This window comes from Scardinius erythrophthalmus, assembly GCF_964197995.2.
Source record: "Scardinius erythrophthalmus genome assembly, chromosome: 2".
NCBI lineage: Eukaryota > Metazoa > Chordata > Actinopteri > Cypriniformes > Leuciscidae > Scardinius > Scardinius erythrophthalmus.
The window spans coordinates 57,568,730-57,591,929 of NC_138222.1; the positions used below are offsets into that span (position 1 = coordinate 57,568,730).

General features: G+C 39.9%; 1 protein-coding gene across 2 annotated transcripts in view; it reads left to right on the forward strand.

The window, feature by feature from the left end:
• Positions 1–19,779, forward strand: part of chrnb1 (cholinergic receptor, nicotinic, beta 1 (muscle)) — a 33,563-nt gene extending 13,784 nt beyond the window's left edge. For both annotated transcript variants that reach the window (XM_081359748.1, XM_081359747.1), the window contains 4 exons: positions 1,199–1,422; positions 9,799–9,974; positions 18,540–18,687; positions 18,846–19,779. In XM_081359748.1, coding sequence (XP_081215874.1) covers positions 1,199–1,422; positions 9,799–9,974; positions 18,540–18,687; positions 18,846–18,986 — 689 coding nt within the window. In that variant the 3' untranslated portion in view covers positions 18,987–19,779. The remainder of the gene's footprint in view (positions 1–1,198; positions 1,423–9,798; positions 9,975–18,539; positions 18,688–18,845) is intronic.
• The last annotated feature ends 3,421 nt before the right edge of the window (positions 19,780–23,200 follow it).

Below are 23,200 nucleotides of genomic sequence, written 5' to 3' on the forward strand. Positions count from 1 at the left end.
GCTGTCGTGTTAGCGGCCCCTAAGTTAATAACTAATTTGCTTTTCGCAACGAATGAATCAGTCAAAAATGAATGAATCAAAAACTAACTTTAGCTGGACAATAACTTTATTCTAGAGCGGCTGTAAAGCCAAAACACTCTCTGTTACTGTAATATCCTATTATCTCTGTAAAGCTGCTTTGAAACAATCTATATTGTTAAAGCGCTGTATAAATGAAGGTGACTTGACTTAATATAATTCTGAATTTCGTCTGAAAGAAGAATGTCATATACATGGCTTGAGGGTGAGTAAATCATGGGCTGGTTTCATTTTAAAGTGAACTACTCCTTTAATCAAATTCATAATCATTTATTGAAATTAGTTGATTAGACATGTTTTATTGAAATTTTAATAAACAAAACAAATGTTTCCAAAAATACTGTTTTCATCCCATTTACTGTAACTGTCATTTTAACTGATGATAATAATAACCCTAATTTAATAATACAGTTTTTATATTTAATAATTGTTTAATACCATTATATTAGTCGGTTATCATACTGTGAAAATCTCATACCTTTACAACCCTACTCGGGGGACTCCCCAACCCACCCCCGCTGTTAAAAAAGTAACTCAGTTACTTTTACTCTGAGTACATTTTAAATGAGCTACTTTTTACTTTTACTTGAGTAGATTTTTCGACCGGTACTTTTACTTGTACTTAAGTAAAAAAAAATTGTAGTAATAGTACTTTTACTTGAGTAGAATATTTTATTACTCTTTCCACCTCTGCCACTAGTCCAGTCTTGAGATGACAAGAGCTTGGACAAGAAGTTGAATCTCATACTCTGCTGTTGTAAAGAGCAAACCTGCATGATCGGGCTGTTGTTAAAATGCGGGTGGAAAAACTCTAATGGTCGAGGTGTTATTGACCTTGAACGAATGAATGTCCAATTATTGTACATTATAAGTAGATCTTTTACCTGCATGGATAAGCTCCTGCTACAACAAGATCAATCTTTCAGTTCTACCAGTTAAGAGTGTAACAAATAATGAAGGGATCATTAGTACCAGCCTATTGCGCTGCTTATACAGTCAGGTCTATTAATTCCATTATATAGTACAATTAACCTAATCACAAAAAAGCACTTTAAGACTCTGTTTAAGTATGTCTTGTGTATGCACGAGTAGATCAAGAGGAGCTCTCTTTTCTTTTCAGGGGAGAAGATGGGTCTTTCAATCAACGTACTGCTGACTTTAACTGTCTTCCTGCTTCTGCTGGCCAACAAGGTTCCAGAAACATCTCTGGGTGTTCCCATTATCGTCAACTACCTGATGTTCACCATGATCCTGGTCACCTGCTCCGTCATCCTCAGTGTTGTGGTGCTCAATCTTCACCATCGTTCCCCCAACACACACCAAATGCCTCTCTGGGTGCGCAAGGTCAGTACAGGAGACCTCCAGTCAAAGTGTCAGAGAAGGTTTACTCCTGGTATTAATATTAATTTGGTCAAATAACCCGAAAAGAGTCATAAACAACTGATATACAGGCATACAAAGGTTAATGAGGCAATTTAGAGATACTAAATGGATTTGGTGGTCTTCGCTTCCCTCTAGTGGAAGCGGGCGCAACTGCACTTCATGCGCCCAGCACGTGAGGGGCGCATGGCCAGGGAGTGCCGAACTACACTCTAGGTGCGTCTGACGGCGACACAGAGGCTAAACACCATTTATCGGTAGGACTAAAGGGCATAAGAAATTAAATATAGCACTCGAGAATACAGCTTAAGGCTGAAATAATGTAAAGGAAACAATCTCCAGTCTAACACGGCTTATAACAGTCACGTGATACCTATTAACTAAAGAAATACACACGAAAGTATCAAAACCATGCATATAAGATACTTAACAGGAAAACAGGTGAAAGTAGACAACATCTAAACAAGTCCGATGGCAATATTTACATCTTAGTGCAGGATGAAAACTTACTTTCGCTTAGGTTACGCACACGAGAGCCACCATCCCACAGAATGCGGAGTCGGGAATGAGGATGTGATGCGCTCGGAAAGAAAATGACGTCACTACAGTTTCAAAATAAAATGACAGGAAATAAAAGACTTTCCGACATAGCCGCCCCCAAATTTAGCAATAAATTTGAATCCCAAAGGAAAGTCTACTTAGTTGGTGTCGTCTTCATCCTCCCAGGCTGGCAGCCGCACAAGGCGCACGACTGGCCGTAGGTAGGTCTGTCCCTTGATCTTGACTTCAGCTGTCCTGACTCGTCCATCCGAACCAGAACAGGTCTTCACCACTCTCCCGATGGGCCACTGATGTCAAAGCCTCCAGCTGAGAGCAGTTTACGCATCCGGTTGATAATGGTCTTGGCTTCATCAGCGTTCGTCACACTGGTCAAACAGTTGTCGACGTAGAAGGCAGTCTCCACAAGGTGTAGGATGTCCTCATGACCGCTGCTGTTATCCTTCACATGCCGCTGAAGGGCGTATGTGGCACAGCAGGGACTGCATGTCGTCCCGAATGGCAAAACTTGCCACTCATACACCGTTGGTTCCTCCTCCCTCTTCATACCTCTCCAGAGAAAACGGAGAAGGGGCTTGTCTTCTGGTAGCAGGCGAACTTGATGAAACATCGCTTTGATGTCACCACTGATAGCCACACTGTGTTCTCGGAACCGAAGAAGTACACCGAGGAGAGTAGGACCTAAGGTCGGACTGGGCAACAGTTGGCTGTTGAGACTTTGACCGTTGTGCTGGTAGGAACAGTTGTAGACAATCCTCGCCTTACCGTTGTGGTGGACAACGTGGTGCGGCAGATACCAGGACTCTGTGGAGCTGTCTACTGTGTCAGAAGGTAGAGGTTTGGCGTAGCCCAACTGTTCAAGTTTCTGTATTTCTTGACAGTAGGTGTTGGCTAGAGCAGTGTCTTTGGCTAGACGGCGTTCTGTGCTCCGTAGCTGTGGGAGCAATGTGTGCTTTGGAGCCCAGAGTGTGAGGCTAGCTTTGCGCCTCAGTAGTGGAGTAGCATACCTTGTTACTCCATCCACTTCTACCTTGACTGTGCGCTGTTCCAGCAGTTCTAGGGCCTGCTGATCTTCTTTGGAGCGGGTCACAGTCTTGGCGTTGGCATACGGGGTTATGTCAACTTCCCACAGTCGTTCAACATGCCGCTGCAGCTCTGAGTTAGGAGACATGGTGAAGTAGCAGTGAGAGTGCTCACCAGTAAGGTTGAGGTTGGCGGGGCCTTGCAATGTCCAACCAAGAGCAGTACACACAGCTACAGGACTCCCAGGAGGACCTGCTCGGACCGGTTGTTTGGGAAGCAGCAGATGTGGAAAGTCAGAGCCTATTAGTAGAAGCGGCTAGACCTTGTCAACCTTCGGCAGAGGAAGACCTTGCAGGTGGGAGTATCTGCGCATGAGTGACTTGACAGGATAGCTATGCTCAGACAGGCTCAGCTCACCAGCAGTGAAGGCATGAAAGATGTGGTACCTTTGTTTGGGAGAATGAGCTGGGGAGATGTCGAACGAGACAGCGGCTCCTTGTAGGTGGATCACCTCATGGCGGACAGTACGCAAAGGCAAGCTTTCAGGCTCTTTGGCTAAATGGAGATGCCGAACTGCTGAGGGAAGGATGAGGGTTCTCTCTGATCCGTCGTCCAAAATAGCGAAACCTTCCAGAGAGTGCTCGGCATTGTACAGGCGCACCTTAACTAGCTTCAACATGACTCTCTGCGGACGACTAGGACGGTCAACGTATATGGTGTTGGGAGCAGCACTGACCATTAACACTTTCTTAGCCTCTTGGGAACACACTTCGTGAAGCACGGTCAGGTGTTGCTCTTTGCACACTTGGCAAGGCTTCTTGAGAGTACATGCCTCAGGTTTATGGTTCCTGCCACACCTCCAACAGCCTCTGTCTTTAATCCAGGTGGAAATCTCTGATGGAGTGAGCGTTTTGAATTTGGGGCATAAGCTGAGGTAATGCTCACGGGCATCGCAGTACGGGCAGTAAGGCTTTACACTGGGTTTAACTTTGGGTGACTTTGTGCTGCGAGCAGGATCTGGAGGGGCTACCTTAGCTTGGCTCTCAGTGTTATAAAACACGTTGGATGAAGGACCCTGGGATTTCCTTTGGCCCTTAACAGCTTAGACTGGTCTTGGAACATCAGAGCTGCTCGAGATGAAATGCGCTTTGCTTGTGACTTTAACTGAAGCCAAACAGAGAAATCTTCAAGCGTGTAAGTCTGATCAGTGCCGGTCCTCAGAATGCCTCGGTTTATGCTGTACTCCACAAACGCGTCTCGATAGTTAGTAGGCAGTTTGCTGAGCAGCCTGTCGACGTGGGAGCCGCATCGCAGTTCGTAGCCATTCTCACCCTCGAGAGAGCGGAGCATGCCAAGTAGACCTTGTACTGATAGGGCAAAGTTGTCAAATGCCTCTGGATCTCCAGATCTTACGTGAGGTGAGTTTAAGATGGCACCCAGCTCGCTTTGCACGAGCTGACGCGGTTGCCCATATTTATCTTGGAGAGCCTGGAGGGCTGAGGTGTACGGCTTTGGATGGTACATGTAGGCTTGGGCTAGCTTGTAGGCGCTTGGCAGCTTCAAGTGATCGAGGAGGACTTGATATTTGAACTGCTCTGTGAGGTGAGCATGTGTATTGAGCAGATTGTCCAAAGCCATCTTGAGCAGGGCAAAGTCTGACTCTTTACCTGAGGTGAAGTGAGGTAGAGTAGGTCTAGGAAGGCCATATGATGTGGCAACTAGAAGCTCCATGAGGTCTGTACCCGGCGCTGCCCTGTAATCTAGAGGCGCTGTGCCCTGTCGTGGCAAAGGTGGCATGGCGGGGTAAGGATAGGACAGCGTGTTAGCAGCTGATAGCACTGGCTGTAGAGGTGTAACAGGTGGAGGCACATATTGGACCTGGGCTTGGCTATAGACCATCTGTGGCTGGCGAAGTGGGGCCATATACTGTTTCTACTGACAGTGGCGGAGCACGTGAGGTAACGGCACTCACAGCTGGTCTGGGAGCCGACTGCGAAGCTGGGTTGATGATTGCAGGAGGAGGAATCATGGTAATATGCGTAGGCTGCGGCTGGGCTATTATACTAGTAGTAGTATAAGCACTCACTTGTGGAGCGGGCTGGACTGATGGAAGACTGGTCGAGACAGGTGGACTAATGACTGCACTGGAGACTGGTGGCAGAACATGAATAGATGGAGTAGAATGGAGCAGTCCATGTCCACCTTGTGAGTGGAGTAGGAGAGGTTGAGCTTCTGATGAGGACCTTTGGTTGTACTCACATTCACTGAGGGGCCTGGAGGAACTGGGACTCTTAATTCCTTCTTCCTTCAGGAAAGACGTGATAAGAGCTGCTTGCGCCAATTCCATCTCTTTCTCTTTCAGTCGCCGTCGCAACATCTGATGCCTAGTGATAGCCTCTTTACTCTTGTATGCCATCTCTGCTTTCTCCTCCAGTCGACGTCTCTGCCGTTCTTGTTCTCTGAGAAGTTCCTCCTTCACATTGAGGGCGTCTCTGGCTTCTTTGTCTAGAAGAGTACACTGCTCGTCCACTAGCGTCTGCTCCATAATCTGCCGCTGCACTTCTGCTAATTCCATCCGCTTGACCTGTTCCTCCAACATGGCACTCTGTAGCTCGGATAGCCCTTCTGCAACGGACCTCTTGGTTGATGATGCAGCACTAGCTCGAGATCTCGGTCTGCTACGATGAGAAGATACCAAGGATCGACATGACTCTGCTCTCACAAATGGCAGTGAAAGTGGATCAGGGATTGGAATGTCGTGAGCTGGGGCTGCTGCTCCGAGTTCCTCAGCTTCATTGGAAGGAAGTACTGTGACTCTCGGTGTGTACCCAACTTCAAAGTTTGCAAGAGATGCTGGTAACTGTATCTCCCGCTGGGGTCGAGAACGCACTGCTGGATCTGCAGATGGTTGTCCTGGCTCCATATTGTCTCCAGAAAGCTGTCAGATCCGGCTCGAAGGACCATGTGATAGAGTGGGACACTCTGAAGGGGATGATACTGGTCTGACAGTTTCCTTTGACAGGGCTCCGGTCAGAGAGAAGGGCACGGAGAAATTATTCCAGCAAACTTTATTATTGAAGTTTGGGTACAGGCATTGTTGTACAAATGAATGTGTATGTGTGTGTGGTCTATAAAAGAAACAAAGAATAAAATAATATTAATCACAATGTACAAAAGTATAAAGTAATATCCAATACAATAATAAACATTGAATCAAAATACTAAATATATTAATTTGGTCAAATAACCCGAAAAGAGTCATAAACAACTGATATACAGGCATACAAAGGTTAATGAGGCAATTTAGAGATACTAAATGGATTTGGTGGTCTTCGCTTCCCTCTAGTGGAAGCGGGCGCAACTGCACCTCATGCGCCCAGCACGTGAGGGGCGCATGGCCAGGGAGTGCCGAACTACACTCTAGGTGCGTCTGATGGCGACACAGAGGCTAAACACCATTTATCGGTAGGACTAAAGGGCATAAGAAATTAAATATAGCACTCGAGAATACAGCTTAAGGCTGAAATAATGTAAAGGAAACAATCTCCAGTCTAACACGGCTTATAACAGTCACGTGATACCTATTAACTAAAGAAATACACACGAAAGTATCAAAACCATGCATATAAGATACTTAACAGGAAAACAGGTGAAAGTAGACAACATCTAAACAAGTCCGATGGCAATATTTACATCTTAGTGCAGGATGAAAACTTACTTTCGCTTAGGTTACGCACACGAGAGCCACCATCCCACAGAATGCGGAGTTGGGAATGAGGATGTGATGCGCTCGGAAAGAAAATGACGTCACTACAGTTTCAAAATAAAACGACAGGAAATAAAAGACTTTCCGACACTAGCTGAAGATATTACTGTATCTTTACCCGTTAATACACACAGCACTTCCTTGAAAATAAATTCCAGCACAGCGCTACAACAATCATAATGAAATGAGCCTTCACAATAGATAATGCTTTATAATTAACTCTGTTAGAGATATACATATGGTAATTTATCTGTTCAATAAAATACTTTACTCACATGATGAGTATTAAAAACACCATCATCTCTGCGTCGCTTTTACAAATTTTTTTTCCTTCAGTTCTTGCCATCTCCAAAAAGCCAAGCCAATGTTGATTCTTGTTTTATTACGAGCTCTGTCTCGTTCTCTTTTCTCCAGCAGACTCTCCTCTGTTCGGCGTTTGTTTAAAACGAGTGATTCTTGGAGGATGAAGATTTAACTGCTCAATGTCAACCTTTCTCTCTCATTGTGAAACTAAACTCTGTCAGTCTCACACCAGACACTCGTCAAAATAGGCGGAGCAACTTCTCTATATTTACCGATGTGACGAGACACACACACGCCAGTGACGGATGTTCGCGGTTTCCTGCAAAAACCATCCCCAGTCTAGACATATAAACACTTATAATAGGCGTTCCATTGTGAATCAGGGTAAGACAAAAACAAATTTTGGGAGAAGGATTGATGATGTATTGACTCATTATTTACATTTTGTTAATTTTGAACAAAAAAAAAGTTCCATAGTGTATCTTTAAAGTCTTTCTTGGACTAGAAATGTTTTTCAATTTTTGGTTGAGAGTTAAGTAACCATTAGCGAAACACAAAATCAGCCTGCTTTTGTAATGAGATGCACACCCTTTTGTGAAACTTTTGTGGAGTCAGCGGCTTTCAACAAATTTGAGGGCTACATTGTTAAAATGACAGATGCAGAAAACATTTCCATTTAGCATTTTCTTTTATTCCCGGACACTCCAAAACAACCCTGTCGGCCAATTACAAACTTATGAAAAAAGGATAAAAATGTTGAATAGATAAAGGCTAAAAATAGGAAATTCAGTTTAGCAAACAGACTGTGCAGCAAAATAAAAGCATCTGTTCAAAAATCAGCCCATTATGTTAGACTATTAACCTTTATCGATGGCTGTAAGCTCGACATTATTTAAAATGATTAGAGTCACGGCTTCTCCATCACACCACAGCGATCCTTTTACACCTTCTATTCACACCCATCTCAAGCACAACCCTACATGTATTTCTAAAGATTATATATTGCAGCATTTCTTTATTCAGATTCAGTTCAGTTTTGCAGGACATTCACTCGTAACAGCAAGGCCATGTGAAAATAGCTCGTGATGCAAGGCTGAAAGATGATGTGCTGGGCGAATGCAGTCTGTCTCTTTCTTTTAGATCCTTTGTGAAGTCATGCAGAGGAAGTGAGGACTCAGCCATCTCTACACAACTCAACACTCAGTTTTAAGAAGCACTGTAGTGCTTTTAATTAAAGGGATAGTTCACGCAAAAATGTAAATTAGCCCACGAATTACTCACCCTGAAGCCATCCTAGGTGTATATGACATTCTTCTTTCATACGAATATAATCGGAGTTATTTAAAAAAATGTCCTGGCTCATCCAAGCGTTGTAATGGGTGTCAATGGGTATATATTTTTTGGAAGTCCATCAAAGCGCATCAATCCTCATAAAGGCCTTCTGAAGTAAAAATATCCATATTTAAAACTTTATCGACTAAAATAATTAGCTTCCGGCAGACAGCCGTAAGCGTCTTTTCCACTTCCGTTTCATGCAGACTTTAATTTTCAAACCCTAAATTTTCATTGCTGCCTGACATATATAATAAATATATATATATTTTTTATTATATATAATAAAAATCCATTGGACTTGCACTGCAGGAGGGGCCTTTGCGGATCACTTTCAAATTTTTGCAGATAATTTTCTCACCCCGATGTCATCCAAGATATCCATGTCTTTCTTTCTTCAGTCAAAAAGAAATTAAGGTTTTTGAGGAAAACATTCCAGGATTTTTCTCCATATAATGGACTTCAATGGCAACCAACGATTTGAAGGTTCAAATGTCCGTCTCAATGCAGCTTCAAAGTCTCTACACGATCCCAGTCGAGAAATAAGAGTCTTATCTAGCGAAACGATCGGTCATTTCCTAAAAATAAATATATATATATATATATATATATATATATATATATATATATATATATATATATATATATATATATATATATATATATATATATATATATATATATATATACTTTTTAACCACAAATGCTCGTTGTGTACCATCTCTGAGATGCAACACGTATTGCATCATCACGTTGGAAAGGTCACGCGTCACATCATCTATTTAAGTTATTTGTCTGTGTACTCCGGTTCAAAAAGGTAGGGAAGGGCGAAAAATTCCATCTCATTTTCTCCTCCAATTTCAAAATTGTCCGAAATCTTTGTTTTAATTTATGATTATTATCTTTTTTTTTTCGTGACCTTTCCAACGTGATGACGTAATACGTGCCGCATCTCAGAGATGGTACAAGACGGGCATTTGTGGTTAAAAGTATATATATATGTAATTTTTTTTTTTTTTTTTTTTTAAATGACCGATCGTTTCGCTAGATAAGACCCTTATTTCTCAACTGGGATCGTGTAGAGACTTTGAAGCTGCATTGAGACGGACATTTGAACCTTCTTTGAACATTGGTATAGTTGGTTGCCATTGAAGTCCATTCTGTGTAGAAGAATCCTGGAAAGTTTTCCTTAAAAACCTTAATTTCTTTTCGACTGAAGAAAGAAAGACATGGATATCTTGGATGACATCGGTGTGAGTAAATTATCAGCAATTTTTTTTTTTGAAAGTGAACTTTAATGGGCATGTTTTTACTGCAGCTGTGTATCTAATAAGATTCTAACTGTGCATTTCTTCTAGATCTTCATCCACATGTTGCCTCCATACCTGGGGATGCTGCGACCTAAAGTAGAAACCCCTCTGTTTCTCGAGAAACCTTCCAAAAAGGAGAACATCCAAGCCATCAGCAGAGTGGCAGATGAGTACTTCATCCGCAAGCCCAATAACACCAACTTCCTCTTCCCCAAACCCCACAGGTGAGCCTCTGGGGTTATCAGAAGGTCTCAGATCATTAGGGTCATGGGTCAAACGGGTCAGTGAGAATGAATGAATTGGCTGCTTTCTTGAGATAAGTGTCACCACTTGAGCACAGGTGGAGAGTATATTATGTATGCAGTAATGAATCTATATAAGGATTCATTATGATTATTTTGGAGGCACCTTTAAAGACCCAAGACATTAAAAAACTGGGACTCAAAAATCTAAACCAAACAAAGAAATTTTTTGTAAAAATGAACTATTTTAATTTTTGCACTATATCTAAGTCACTGCCCAGTTAAAGGGGCATTTTGCAAGTCTGAGTGTTTTTTTCTCTACGAGCTCCCCCTAGTGTCTGGTAGTATAATGCTTTCAAACACTCTGTCGTAAAAACGAACTGTTGTCCCTCCCCCCTCGCCACGAGCAACCCAGCTGATCAGCTGTCAACCTAGCTGAGCAGAGGAACCGGCTATTTCAAAACCAGTTATGTCTACCGAGGCAAGTAAAGCAATACTTTCTTTCCAACTGATGGCGATTTTTTTTTTTATTGTGTTGTCATGCATACTAGTATTTTTACCGGGAACGAACGATATGAACGAGGCGAACTACTGCTTTCGTGTTTGTTTGTTTGTTTTTGGGAGAATGGGCATGAGCATAAAAAAATATATATCGGAGGCTAATATTTGTCTAAAGTTATATTAGCAAGGTCTATAAGTTCATCTGGTAGAATGATGGTTCACCTTTGCTTGTCTAAGAAAACATCAGAACGTTTTTTCTAGCTCGATCATGATATGTGCAACATTTTGCGCGTCTGATATTGCCTACTATCAGACGCGTTGACTTAGTGACATAAAATAAAAGTTTAAGTTACACAAATAAAACCGACAGAGGAACGGCCACACAACTACAGAAATCAAACGTGTTTGCTATGACAATGCTAACATCAGAATGATAGTATCTAGCGTACTAGTAAGCCCCTAACAGACAGCGATCATAATAAAAAACCTTTACAGACAATAGCAAACATCCTGAGGTCGCAATGACTTGAAATTTAAATATTAAACACAGTTTATTCCAAAGATACTTAACTTACAAGTGCAACAGCAGGATCAGCATCCGTTTTGCAGGCTTCTGTTTCTCTCAGTTCTCACCATTCTGAAAAAGCCGGTCCGATATATTTACTCGAGTCTGACTTCTTGCTCGGTCAGTCTCCCGTTTCCTCTTTCGTTGGTCCTCCGACAAAGATTTTCTAGCTTTCTGCTTCTTTTTTACAGGCTCAGCCTCAGCCATAACTCAGTCTATCGTTGCCCTTTGCTTATAGCTAGCCCGCCGGTGTTTGAATGGGGGCGTGTACGTGTGCAGTGCCGTCAAGCAATTCGTTACATCGCGAGACCTGATATCACGCGAGACTTCCTGACACCGACCCGCGTCCCCAAAGTTGCAAGTGAGTTTTTTCCGCTCTCGGGCACCAGGGGGGTGCGAAACCACCACCATTCAACCCGAAATGAGTAATATAACCATTCCAATGACTCCGAAGCTGTTCAGTTAAGGTTAAAAAGTTACCTAGTGTCCCTTTAACAGGTTAACGTTCTCAGACGTTCTGGCAAGATTCTCTCAAAGTTATGAGCCAACATTATTCTAGTAACTTTTTTAACGAAAGTTATCTGGTTTTTAATAATGTTCTCAAAACTTTCACACAAAAACATTATGCATCGCTCATAGTTGAATGTTCTTCTAACTTTTTTTTTTTAAAAGTAATACTTGTGACAGTACTTTATAATGTTCTCTAAACATTCTTAAATGTACCATTTTCTGTTTGCTAAATTAGTAACTGGAATGTTCCCTTTACATTCGCATGACCAAGAAAAAACTGGATGTTCAGAGAACATTGAAAAATAATGTTTTTATAACTTATTGTGAACGTTAGCAAAACATTCTTAGAACATGTCTTTGTTAGCTGGGGAATCACATAACTAAATTTGTAACATTGATCATGTGACTCTTTTATACAGACGGTCAGATGTTCTTGTTTCCTTGGAGTTCATGCAAAAAATGTAGCCTGTTTAATTATAAAAATGCTAAATAGAGATTTTCACTAGTGTGTGTGTGTGTGTGAGTGTGTGAGAGAGAGAGAGAGAGAGAGAGAGAGAGAGAGAGAGAGAGAGAGAGCGCATGGCTGAACGCTTTAGGGTTTGATTAATCCTTTACTCTCTCTCACACACTTTAAATCATCTCAACCAGGGAATTTCTCTGTGTGTATCTGGGGTGTATGTGTATGTGGGTGGTGTGAAAAAAGGGAAGAAATCATCAGTAAAATAATAACGATCAGCACAAATGGGCTCTGACACATTAGACCTGGCCTGCATCAGGCTCAAGAGAGGAGGGAGGAGAAATCGAGACAGGACAGAGTGTGAGAGAGAGTAAAGATGAGGAAGAGAAATTCGATGAGGCAGTGGTATCTTGCTTTTTAATTGGTTTTATAGCGTGTTTTGGCAGCATTGCCACCATGGTTTAGTCAAATTAGTCTTTCCTGATTAGTCATCTGTGTCTGTCGATGTACAAAGAGAGGAGGGAGGATGAAAGAAGAACAAATCTCCAAGACTGGCTGAGGATGCCTTTGACCTTTTCTTTCATTAATTTAATACTCTGCTAGTCTGGTGCAGCCACTAGCCAGACTTTGATTATTGCCATCTGACTTAATCAGGTCAAGATATGTAAAACGTATGCTGCAACCATGGGACCACAGTTTGCTTTTTAATGTGAGATTTGTGGATTTCTTTTTAATAGTGAGGATTTCAGTAATATTGTGAAATATTATTACAACTTAAAATAACTGTTTTCTATTTTAAAATATTTTAAAATGTGATTTATTCCTGTGATGAAAAGCTGAATTTTCAGCATCATTACTCCAGTCTTCAGTGTCACATGATCCTTCAGAAATCATTCTAATATGATGATTTGCTGCTCAAGAAACATTTCTTATCATTATGAATGTTGGAAACAGTTGTGCTTCCTAAATATTTAATAGAACAGAATTCATTGAAATCAAAATCTTTGACATATTATCTTTACTGTCACTTTTGATCAATTGAATGCATCCTTGTTGAATAAAAGATGTAATTTATTTCAAAAACAAAATCATACTGACTCCAAACTTTTAAATGGTAGTGTAAATCTGAACTCCACCATTCCACAATATTAGACTGGCACGATATTGCAGTCAAATAATGCTGCCGTACATCAGTTATACTGATGACATCAAAGACATTTGTGGAAAATTCATTTTAGACTTCGTTCAGAACTTCTGTTTTTTCCTAAATGAAATATACTAATTATTTCACTGAAAGATTCAGTGCCATGAACCTTGCAAACTTTGAAAAATCCAGTGATTTAGTTCTTCCTCGCTCATTTTAGCCTTCTGGTGATGTTCTTCCCCGAATAACTGATGAAATATTGTGCTCACTGACTCCAGAAAGTTGTGCAGAAGCCAGTAAATCAGATTGAGGCGTGCCATTCTGGATATGCATCTGATTGTAGCTACTGCTTTTGATTTAGAGAAAAAAAGAAAAGAAAATTTAATGAGTTTTTTTTTTTTAACAATCTTAACAATATGCTATATTTTTTTATTTATGTTTTATCATCTTCTGTGAGCTTTCCTGTAGCTCAAACAGTAGAGCGTTGGCACTTGCAACACTAAGGTCATGGGTTCGATTCCCAGGGAAAGCAAGAACTGATAAGAATGTAAAAAATGTGTACCTTGGAATGCAATGTAAAGCCCTATTCGCACTGATTTAGTACTATCTGTGGACCCCCCTGGTGATTTAGAAATTACCCAACCACATCTGAATTTCGTGTGGCGCATTCGCACGGGATAAGCCTGTGATTTTACTCGAATTTACTGACTTATCTCCCGGATGTGATGTCAATAGGCTATTGCTTGGAAATGTCTTGTCATTATTGGTCTAGCTGTATGATATATCATAAACAGAAGAATGTTCCTTACCCGCATGCTGCTATACATGACATTCATCTCCATCTAATCATGGTTTTCAGCTTTATCTTTCTGCAAATTGTATAGTTGTATGGTGTATAGCGATATGACCCAGCACCCAAAATACTATCAAAACACTCCATTCTTCACGAAAGATGGATAAAATGCACACAGGAAACAAAACCCTTGAAAAAATGATATACGACCCCGCCAAATCACAGAGATGCCGATTCGCACGGGACTAATATTATCACAGGACCTCGGTGTTCGGCGGAATATGGTCGGTCATTTGCGGGGGAATTTTTACTTTACAAATCAGACATGGCCGATTCGCACGGGATTAAGATCACAGACAACCTCCGCAATTATTACAAAGGACTAGAGGTCACCAGGTAATACTTATCCCGAGCAAATAAGGCTTAAGTTGCATTGGATAAAACGCGTAAATGTGATCATGTTAATGCTGTTCCAGGCTCTAAATGAAGGTACATGCTAGATGTTAAACACACTCCTCTGCTGGGTTAAAGCTTTCCTCTGCTCTCTTCTCCCGATCTGCTGGTCTCTCCGCCCGGCATTGACGTATGTCTCAGTCTAATGGGGTTCCTCTCGGGTCACTGAAGCTCACTGGGGAACCACAGACTACCTGCAATGAGCTCCTGTTCCAGCACCTGAATACACAAACACAGTCGAGAACGGTGAGGAATGAAGAGTCACACTGACTCCTTGTGGTGGGATGGGGAGGTGAATATCTGGAAAATTGATGAGGAGCAGTGGGAGAGAAAGAAAGAGAGGGGATTCATAATGAAACAGATGTTAGTGAACAGATTCTCAAAAGAGGAATGCAACACATCAGCGGTGATAAGCATTTCATCAGCACATTGGAAGGATTTCATGGGTGGGTGGTTACACCATCAGCATAAAACAGATTTGGGGAGAAAAAAGAGAAAGATTATGACTCAGAGTGACTGACTGAATGATTGAGTGAGGGTTTTAAATGAAAAAATAAGTATGACAGTAAGTGAATGAGTGATTAAATGAATGAGTTAAAGTGATAGTTCACCAAAAAAATGAAAATTCTGTCATTCATTACTTGTCGTTCCAAACCCGTAAGACTTTCGTTCATCGTCGGAACACAAATGAAGATCTTTTTGATGAAATCTGAAATCTCTCCGATCCCTCTAATAACAGCTACGCAACTGACACTTTGACTCTTCAAAAAGTTCATAAAGAGATGGTAAAACTAATCCATATGAACTGAGCGGTTTAGTCCAAATTTTCTGAAGAAACACGATCACTTTATATGAAGTTTTTATACGTTAGTCAGTCAGTCCTCATTGGTACGGGTCACCTTGACACGGGAGTTTTGAGAAACTGCCTCTTTTTCTGATGTGGGATTATGTGGACACACACACACACACACACAGCAGGAATGGTGCACAACCCAATGCATTCTTAGGCTTTAAACCCTTTTCTCAAGGACAAAGTAATCAGATCCACCGTTTAGACTTGCTGCCTGAGGTTTCACTCTGTGTTAAAAAATTCCTGATACAAATTTACTGAGGTCAGTGCCCGGTTGCATAAAGCACCTTAAGTTTTTCCCTTAAGTGTGATACTTAAGGGGCGATTTCCCCTTACCTAAGAGAATAACTTAAGGGTGTTGCATATAATCTCTTAAACGGTTCTCTTAGGTAAGGGAAACATTTAAGTGTTTCACGACAGCGATCCTGGATTCACGTTATAAAAGTCTGTTGTTGCCATAGATACGCAAAACACTAAAACGCGCGTCGTGTCTAGGACAACTGTATCACACACCGGACGCGCACTTTCTCAGTTTATGGCCAGCAATATTGTTATGTTTAAGGACATTATGGAATTAAGATAATGTCTGTGCGTTATGTTATGACTGTACTGTACAATTAAATATAATCGTTGCTATAAGTCTGCAGTCTGAACACTTTACCTCAGAGCGTCGTTAACTGAATGAATTGAGAATATCACCTGAAAATCCGATACACACTAATTGTAGCCTACATTTATTGAATGGTAGCCGATTTATGCACATGTAAAACATATCCCACTACTGAAAACTCCCAGTTGCAAAAAAAAAAAAAAAAACCCGCAGTGCTAAGCATTTGTAACACCGCAGGTAAAGAGTGGTTGCGATGTGTGACATGGTCAAGGTCGCTCTCTAGTTTGTTAGCAATGTATTGCGCAAATATTGCGCGTCGATCAAATCGGTATTCTTGCAACAATTTTTCATCGCTAAAATGGTCCAAATGGTTCTCCCTATCCCTAAAAATTCTTCTTGGCACATAATGATCTTCAGCTGGTTCCATAAATTCAGCCATGTCGTCTTATTTTTGTCCGCGTTACTCTTAAGGTTACGATTTCCAAACCTTAAGTTATACTTAGGGAAATGACCGTTAAGGGGTTTTATGCAACACTTAACGCTTTTTAAGGGATTATTTAAGTGAAAAAACAGCATTTAAGGGAAATTCTAAGTGTTTATGACGTTTCACTTAAAGAAACCCTTAAGTAACACTTAAGGGTTTTTTTCTGCAACACCCTTAGGTTTAAGGGAAACATAAGGGCGAACTTAAGGGAAAATTACACTTAAGGTGCTTTATGCAACCGGGCACTGTGCCCTTCAGAAAATAAGAAGATATTTAAAGGAATAGTCCACGCAGAAAAATGAAAATCATTTGGTCATTCCAAACCTGAGTTACTGTCAGTAACCAAACAGTTTCAGTTCCTATTGACTTCCATTATATGGATAACAAAATATAGTCTATTGGGCTACCGCTATCCCTTTCAGTTTAAGCATGTTTTACCACAAACAATAAAGTCACATTTTATGTTACATGCATTTGGCAGATGCTTTTATCCAAATGCTACTTGCATTGCATTCAAAGTATATATTTTAACAGTTCATGCATTTACTGGGACTGAAACCCATGACCTTGGTGTTACTAGTGGCATATGAATATGGTTTATATGTAACAGAACATTTCTGGTATGTTTGTACAAACATTTGAAGGTAACTCACTACCCTGAAGTAGAAGGATGTATTTACAGTAAGTATGTTCAACAGGACCTTGTGCTTGCAATGTCCAATGTTCAGCATTCTCATCAGTGTGTGTATGTTTATATAGAGCATGTTTCTGGGCAGTGCACACATAAAATAATGCCAAGCCTGCCCCGAATTGAATAAATCAGTGTTGCAGTCAGTGTTGTGGAAAGTTACTTTTAAAAGTAATGTTACAATATTGTGTCACTCCCTAAAAAAGTAACTAATTACATTACTTAGGAACTTTTTATGTGTTGCGTTACTTTCTTGCTTGTTTTGTAATAACAAAAAAAAGTTATATTTTTGGCATTTTCACACCAAAAGTGATATTTTACAGAACAGGGCGCTGCTCAAACAAACCTTTCAGCTGTTCTGCTGTTCTGGATCACAAAAGAAGAAAGTTCAACACTTACTTCAGCAAAAAAACACAAATTGGATGTTTATCTAAAGTCGTTTTAGCTTATTTGTATGGCTGAATTGGATCATCGAAGGTCAGCAGCAAAGACATTGGTTAATAAAGTGAGATTAAATGCATAAAGTTCATTTGTTTTATTTAACATTTAATTATTGCAGGTTTGTGTAATCTGAGTTTGCATTTCACTGTTTTTGTACATTTTGAGGAATACTGAATCTGTTTAGTGCAAGTGAGATGAGTAAATGCTCACATTCAGTCTAGAACTACAATAACCATCTCATGTTCACACACAACGCCTCCACTTACAGTGTACTCACGATTTCTCTCAACATGGAGACAGGAAAGCTGTCAGTCAATACATTTGCGTAACTTTTTTGAAAAAGTAACTTTGATGTAAATTTAAAAGTAATGCATTACTTTACTAGTCTGGAAATCCAGACCTAAATCTGAAAGATTAATGGTCTGGCATCGACTAATGAAAATCGGCCAGCTCGAGGGGCGGCACCAAGCATGCATTTGAAAATCTCACTGCACGCAATTGGATAACACTACGACCAATCACAACAAGCCCCATACGCTTAGCTACCAGCGGCGCTAACTGGTAGATTAGACTCTTGCCGTATCTGGTCGGCAAAACAGCAAAAACGTCCTTCTTGCAAAGGAACGATTCGAGCGCCGTCTTCTGTTCCTCTTTTAGATAAAAAGCCAAGTCTAATTCGTTCATTGTAGCGGCCAAAGCCGTTTCGAACAACTGGTGTTCATCCATAGCCATCTTGCAATGTTTACTAATGACTTCGACGTCACAGCGCTGTCGTCTTCTGTTTAGCTCGCCTCTGGCCCGCCTATATCAGATAACCCGATGTGATTGGTGCAGCTCGGCTACAAGGGCATATTTAATGAGCATCATTACTCGACGCCAGAGTAAACTCGCTGAGCAAATTCAACTTGTGCTCTCGCGAGAACTCTGGATTTCCAGGGTATTACTTTACTAGTTCTTTGAAAAAAGAAATCTTTTCATAAACGTGTGCTACTTGTAATGCTAATCCCCAACACTGGTTGCAGTGTGCAGTGACTTTGCTCCTGTGTTGCAGGTTCCAGCCTGATGGTCAATGCACTGACCTGAGGAAGTTCATTGACGGGCCGAGTCATTTCCTCAGTCTTCCTCCAGAGCTCAAGGCAGCCGTGGAGGCCATCACTTACATCGCAGAGCAACTGCAGGCCGAGAAAGACTACGAGGCTGTAAGTCATTTACAATCACAACCAGAACCATAGGTTTACTTTTCCTGCTTCAGAGCTCTCGAAATCTTTACCTTCCCTTCGTTCTCACTGTTTTCCATCTAATTTTTCTCCCCTTCTCTACTTTCTCTCTTCTTTTCCTCTTTCTGTCTGTCTCTCAGTTGAAGGAGGACTGGCAGTATGTTGCCATGGTGGTTGATCGACTCTTTCTCTGGATCTTTGTGGTTTTTACCACCGTTGGGACGCTGGCCATTTTCACTTATGCCAGCTTCAATGCCACTCCCACTGACCCCTTCCCCTAAATCTGTCATTCTCTCACACCTTGATCCTCATAAACATTGGCATGTGATGTGTTAGACACCGTTCAGTGCATATTTATGGTCTTTTACTGTTACAAAAAGAGCACAGCAATTCATTCACAGAATATTTCCATTAAGACAATGGATGGATGCGTCTAAACAGCTTTATTATTGCCGAGTTCAGTAGGGTTTTATACAATTACGTCTTAGCATTGATAATCAGAAATGTTTCTTGAGCAGCAAATCATCATATTAGAATGATTTCTGAAGGATCATGTGACACTGAAGACTGGAGTAGTGATGCTGAAAATGTATTCTTTGATCACAGGAATAAATAATGTTTTTAAATATATTCAAATAGAAAACATTAAGTGTAATAATATTTCTCAATATTACTGTTTCTCAAACTTTACTGTATTTTTAATCAAATAAATGATACTACTTTTTACAGAATAAAAGTGGTCACTGCGGCGGCACCCTGTCAAATGGTACTAATATGCACAGTTTAGATACTAATATGTATACTTTATAGGAACTATCATGTATTTTTAAGACAATAATATGTACCCTTTAGGGGTAAATATGGTACAAAGGGTTACCTTTAGAAAGGGTGCCGCCCCAGTGACGGCTTTTATACCTTTTTTTCTGAGAATGTAGTCTACATGCATCTATGCATGGTGTGCAAGACATTTTTTGATACCCAGTGTGATGTGTGCTCTTAAGTGTGTGAAGGCGGTTCTAGTCATGATGTTTTTAAAGAACGTTTTTATGTGATGAATAAAGAGCAAAGGTGATCAGGAAATCTGCTCTTTTTTTTTTTCAGAGAATACAAAAACTGTTTCTTGCACCGTGTGTGTGTGTGTGTGTGTGTGTGTGTGTGTGTGTGTGTGTGTGTGTGTGTGTGTGTGTGTGTGTGTGTGTGTGTGTAGCTCAGGTAAACCCTACGTTATGGAGACAAAATGTCTCCACAAAGATGGCCATATCTGAAATCCTTGTCCTTGTGGGGACATTTTTTTTTGGTCCCCATGATGAAAACAGCTTATAAATCACACTAAGAGATGTTTTTATAAAAATGTAACAATTTTTTATTAATTTTTTGAATAAAGAAAGAAAGTTTTTTTCTAATGGGTAGGGTTTAGAGGATAAAATATATAGTTTGTACAGTTTAAAAATCATTATGTCTATGGAAAGTGCCCTTTAAACTTTCCATAGTTTTGGAAAGTTTGGCTGTACTTCTGTACAGTTATATTGAAGGGAAGGTTTAGGGGTAGGGCTTTGGTTAGGCAATAGATAATATCATTACCCTGATATAAAATCAGTTGAAGTCTATGCAATGTCCTCACTAATATCTGTATATCTATCTCAACATTTTGATTGCAAATAATATATCAATAACGTGATTTTAAATGAGAGTCAGAGGCGGGGTAAATCAAATACATAGAGGAATCACACACACACACACACACACACACACACACACACACACACACACACACACACACACAAACACACATATATATATATGTGTGTGTGTGTGTGTGTTGTCACAATACTAGAATTTCTAACTTCGATACGATACCTTTAAAAATATCGATATTCGATACCATTTTCAATACCACGGAGAAAAAAACTGCCACAATATTAAGGTTTTTTTTATTTTTTATGTAAAGCTAAATATAACAAGTCTAGAACATGACAATGAGGTATATTTTACATGAACAAAAATGCCCTGAGGTAGTGCACTTGTTCAAAAGCATAAATGCTGGTTAATACATTAATGTTATTTGATGAACAGATTTAAACGCAAACGTGCGTGCATCACACGCGATAACAATGCTCACTGGATCGACATGAAGTCAAGTCACCTTTATTTATATAGTCCTTTTAACAATACAGATTGTGTCAAAGCACTTAACAGTATCAAATTGGAGGATAGAGTGTCAGTAATGTATAATAATAAGATTAAACATTCAATTTTCAGTTAAAGGCATTTCATTATTGAATTCAGAGATGTCATTGTCTAGCTCAGTTTAGTTTAATTATATCTGTGTAATCAAATGGATGATAATCGCTAATGAAGGCAAATTGCAGAATTAAATAATATTTTTTTTAATAAAGTTAAATAAGCACAAGTTAATTTACAATTGACCACAGTTAAAATATTTACTTGTCTAAAATTCCTCAGTCAGATTATATTAACTTTAGGAATTACGGTGAAAAAACATATATGTATATATTTGTGTGTGTGTGTGTGTATGTGTGTGTGTATGTATAGTTTGTGTACTAGGGTAGGCATGAACAATACAGTATGTTCTACACTACCTATCAAGTCAACCCCTGAATATTGAATTAATTTCTATTCATTTTAAAGAACCAGCTAATATTCATTAAGAATATGGACACACTTTTTAGTACTGTACTTGTCTAGATTAGCAATATGTTGGTAAAATATGTTTTTACAACTATTATGTTTTATTTTTTCTGAGGAGATTGTTTGTGTGGCTTGTGTTGCACTTGTCTGAGTTTAATTTACAGCCTGTTTGGCTTACAACAGTTGTCTAAAGCATGTTGACTGTGGTCTAAATCAATAAACAGCCTTTGCTGCAATGTCTGTTATCACTAAAATGTGACCCTGCTGGATCACAAAACCAGTCATAAGTTGCACGGGTATATTTGTGGCAACAGCCAACAATACATTATATGGGTTAAAATTGTAATATAATATAATAGCATTTTAATTAATAGTAAAATTCCTTCAAATTGAACTGAATAATCCTTAAATATTATTCAAATTATGAATTAAGAATGGATCTTAATAAAACATTTTGTATAAATCTTCTAAATTGTCCATTCCCTTCTTCCATTAAGATGTATACAAAAAAAATATTTTTTTAACTCATTTACAATTCTTAATTCAAAATATGAATAATATGTAAGGATTAATCAATTCAATTTAATGAAATTTTTACTATTAATTGAAATGTATTAATCTTAAAAAAGGCTTATAAACACTCTAAAAAATGCTGGGTTGTTTGGGTCAAATATGGACCAACTCAACCGTTGGGTTAAAACATTAATAAAAAAATGTATACTAATGGTTGGGTTTGTCCATATTTGACCCAAACATGGGTTGAAACAACCCAGCATTTTTTAGGGTGAAATGTTTGTGTGTGTAACCCAGATCTTTTTTTGAGTGATTTCTGTCAAACCTGATTACCTTCCAAGATGGTCATGACAAAATTACCCTCAAAAGGGTTATACTTTTTTACATGTTCAACTTTCTTTAGTGTGTAATGTTGGAGTTTGAGAATGAAAAAGGCCTGCAAAGTTACGATGCACAAAGTTCTTCTCTATATCAGTGTCACTGTTTCTGAACTCCCTGAAACGCCTCCATTGTAGTCTTGAGTTTTCTTCCAGGAACAAACATGTCACAATATTCCTCATTTAGATAATTCCTGCCCAAGGCATACGCAGAATAAAGGGATGAGGCCTGGTTGAGTTAAGCTCTTTTCACACGGGATAAGTATTACCTGGTGACCTCTAGTCATTTGTAATTGACTGTGATCTTAATCCTGTGCGAATCGGCCATGTCTGTGATTTGTAAAGCAAAAATTCCCCCGCAAATGACCTACTATATTTCGCCGAACACCGAGGTCCTGTGATAATATTAGTCCCGCGCGAATCGCCATTTAGTTAGTAGTGTGTTGAAAATGGCGGTTATGGAAAGAGGCGGGACATTTCCCAAACACACTCGAATCGCTTGACCAATCACAACACAACACACTGGTACAGCCGACCAATCAGAGCACACTGTGCTTTTCAGAAGGAGGGGCTTCAGAGACAGGAACTAAACAGAGTGTTACTGACAGACTGGGAAGAGAGGAGCTGCAACAATGGAGAATATGGGAAAAAATACAATGTTTTTAAACATTTAAGCATGAAAACCTCTTCTAATAGAGCCCAAAAACTAAATCAAGACTGTAAAAGGGCATAAAATGGCATCTTGTAAACTTTAATTAACTTGTAAAAATGGCAAAAGGTACTTACTAGAGTTAGTGTATAATTACATATTGGGCTATATTGAGAACAAGTGTGAAAGGGAAGTCCCCATTCCCCAGAGAATGCGAGCAGTGTAACAGTACGTGTGTGCATGAGAGTATGTTCAATTATGTCCTATCTCACCCTCCGGAAAGGAACAGTCGTGCCCACCTCTTCCC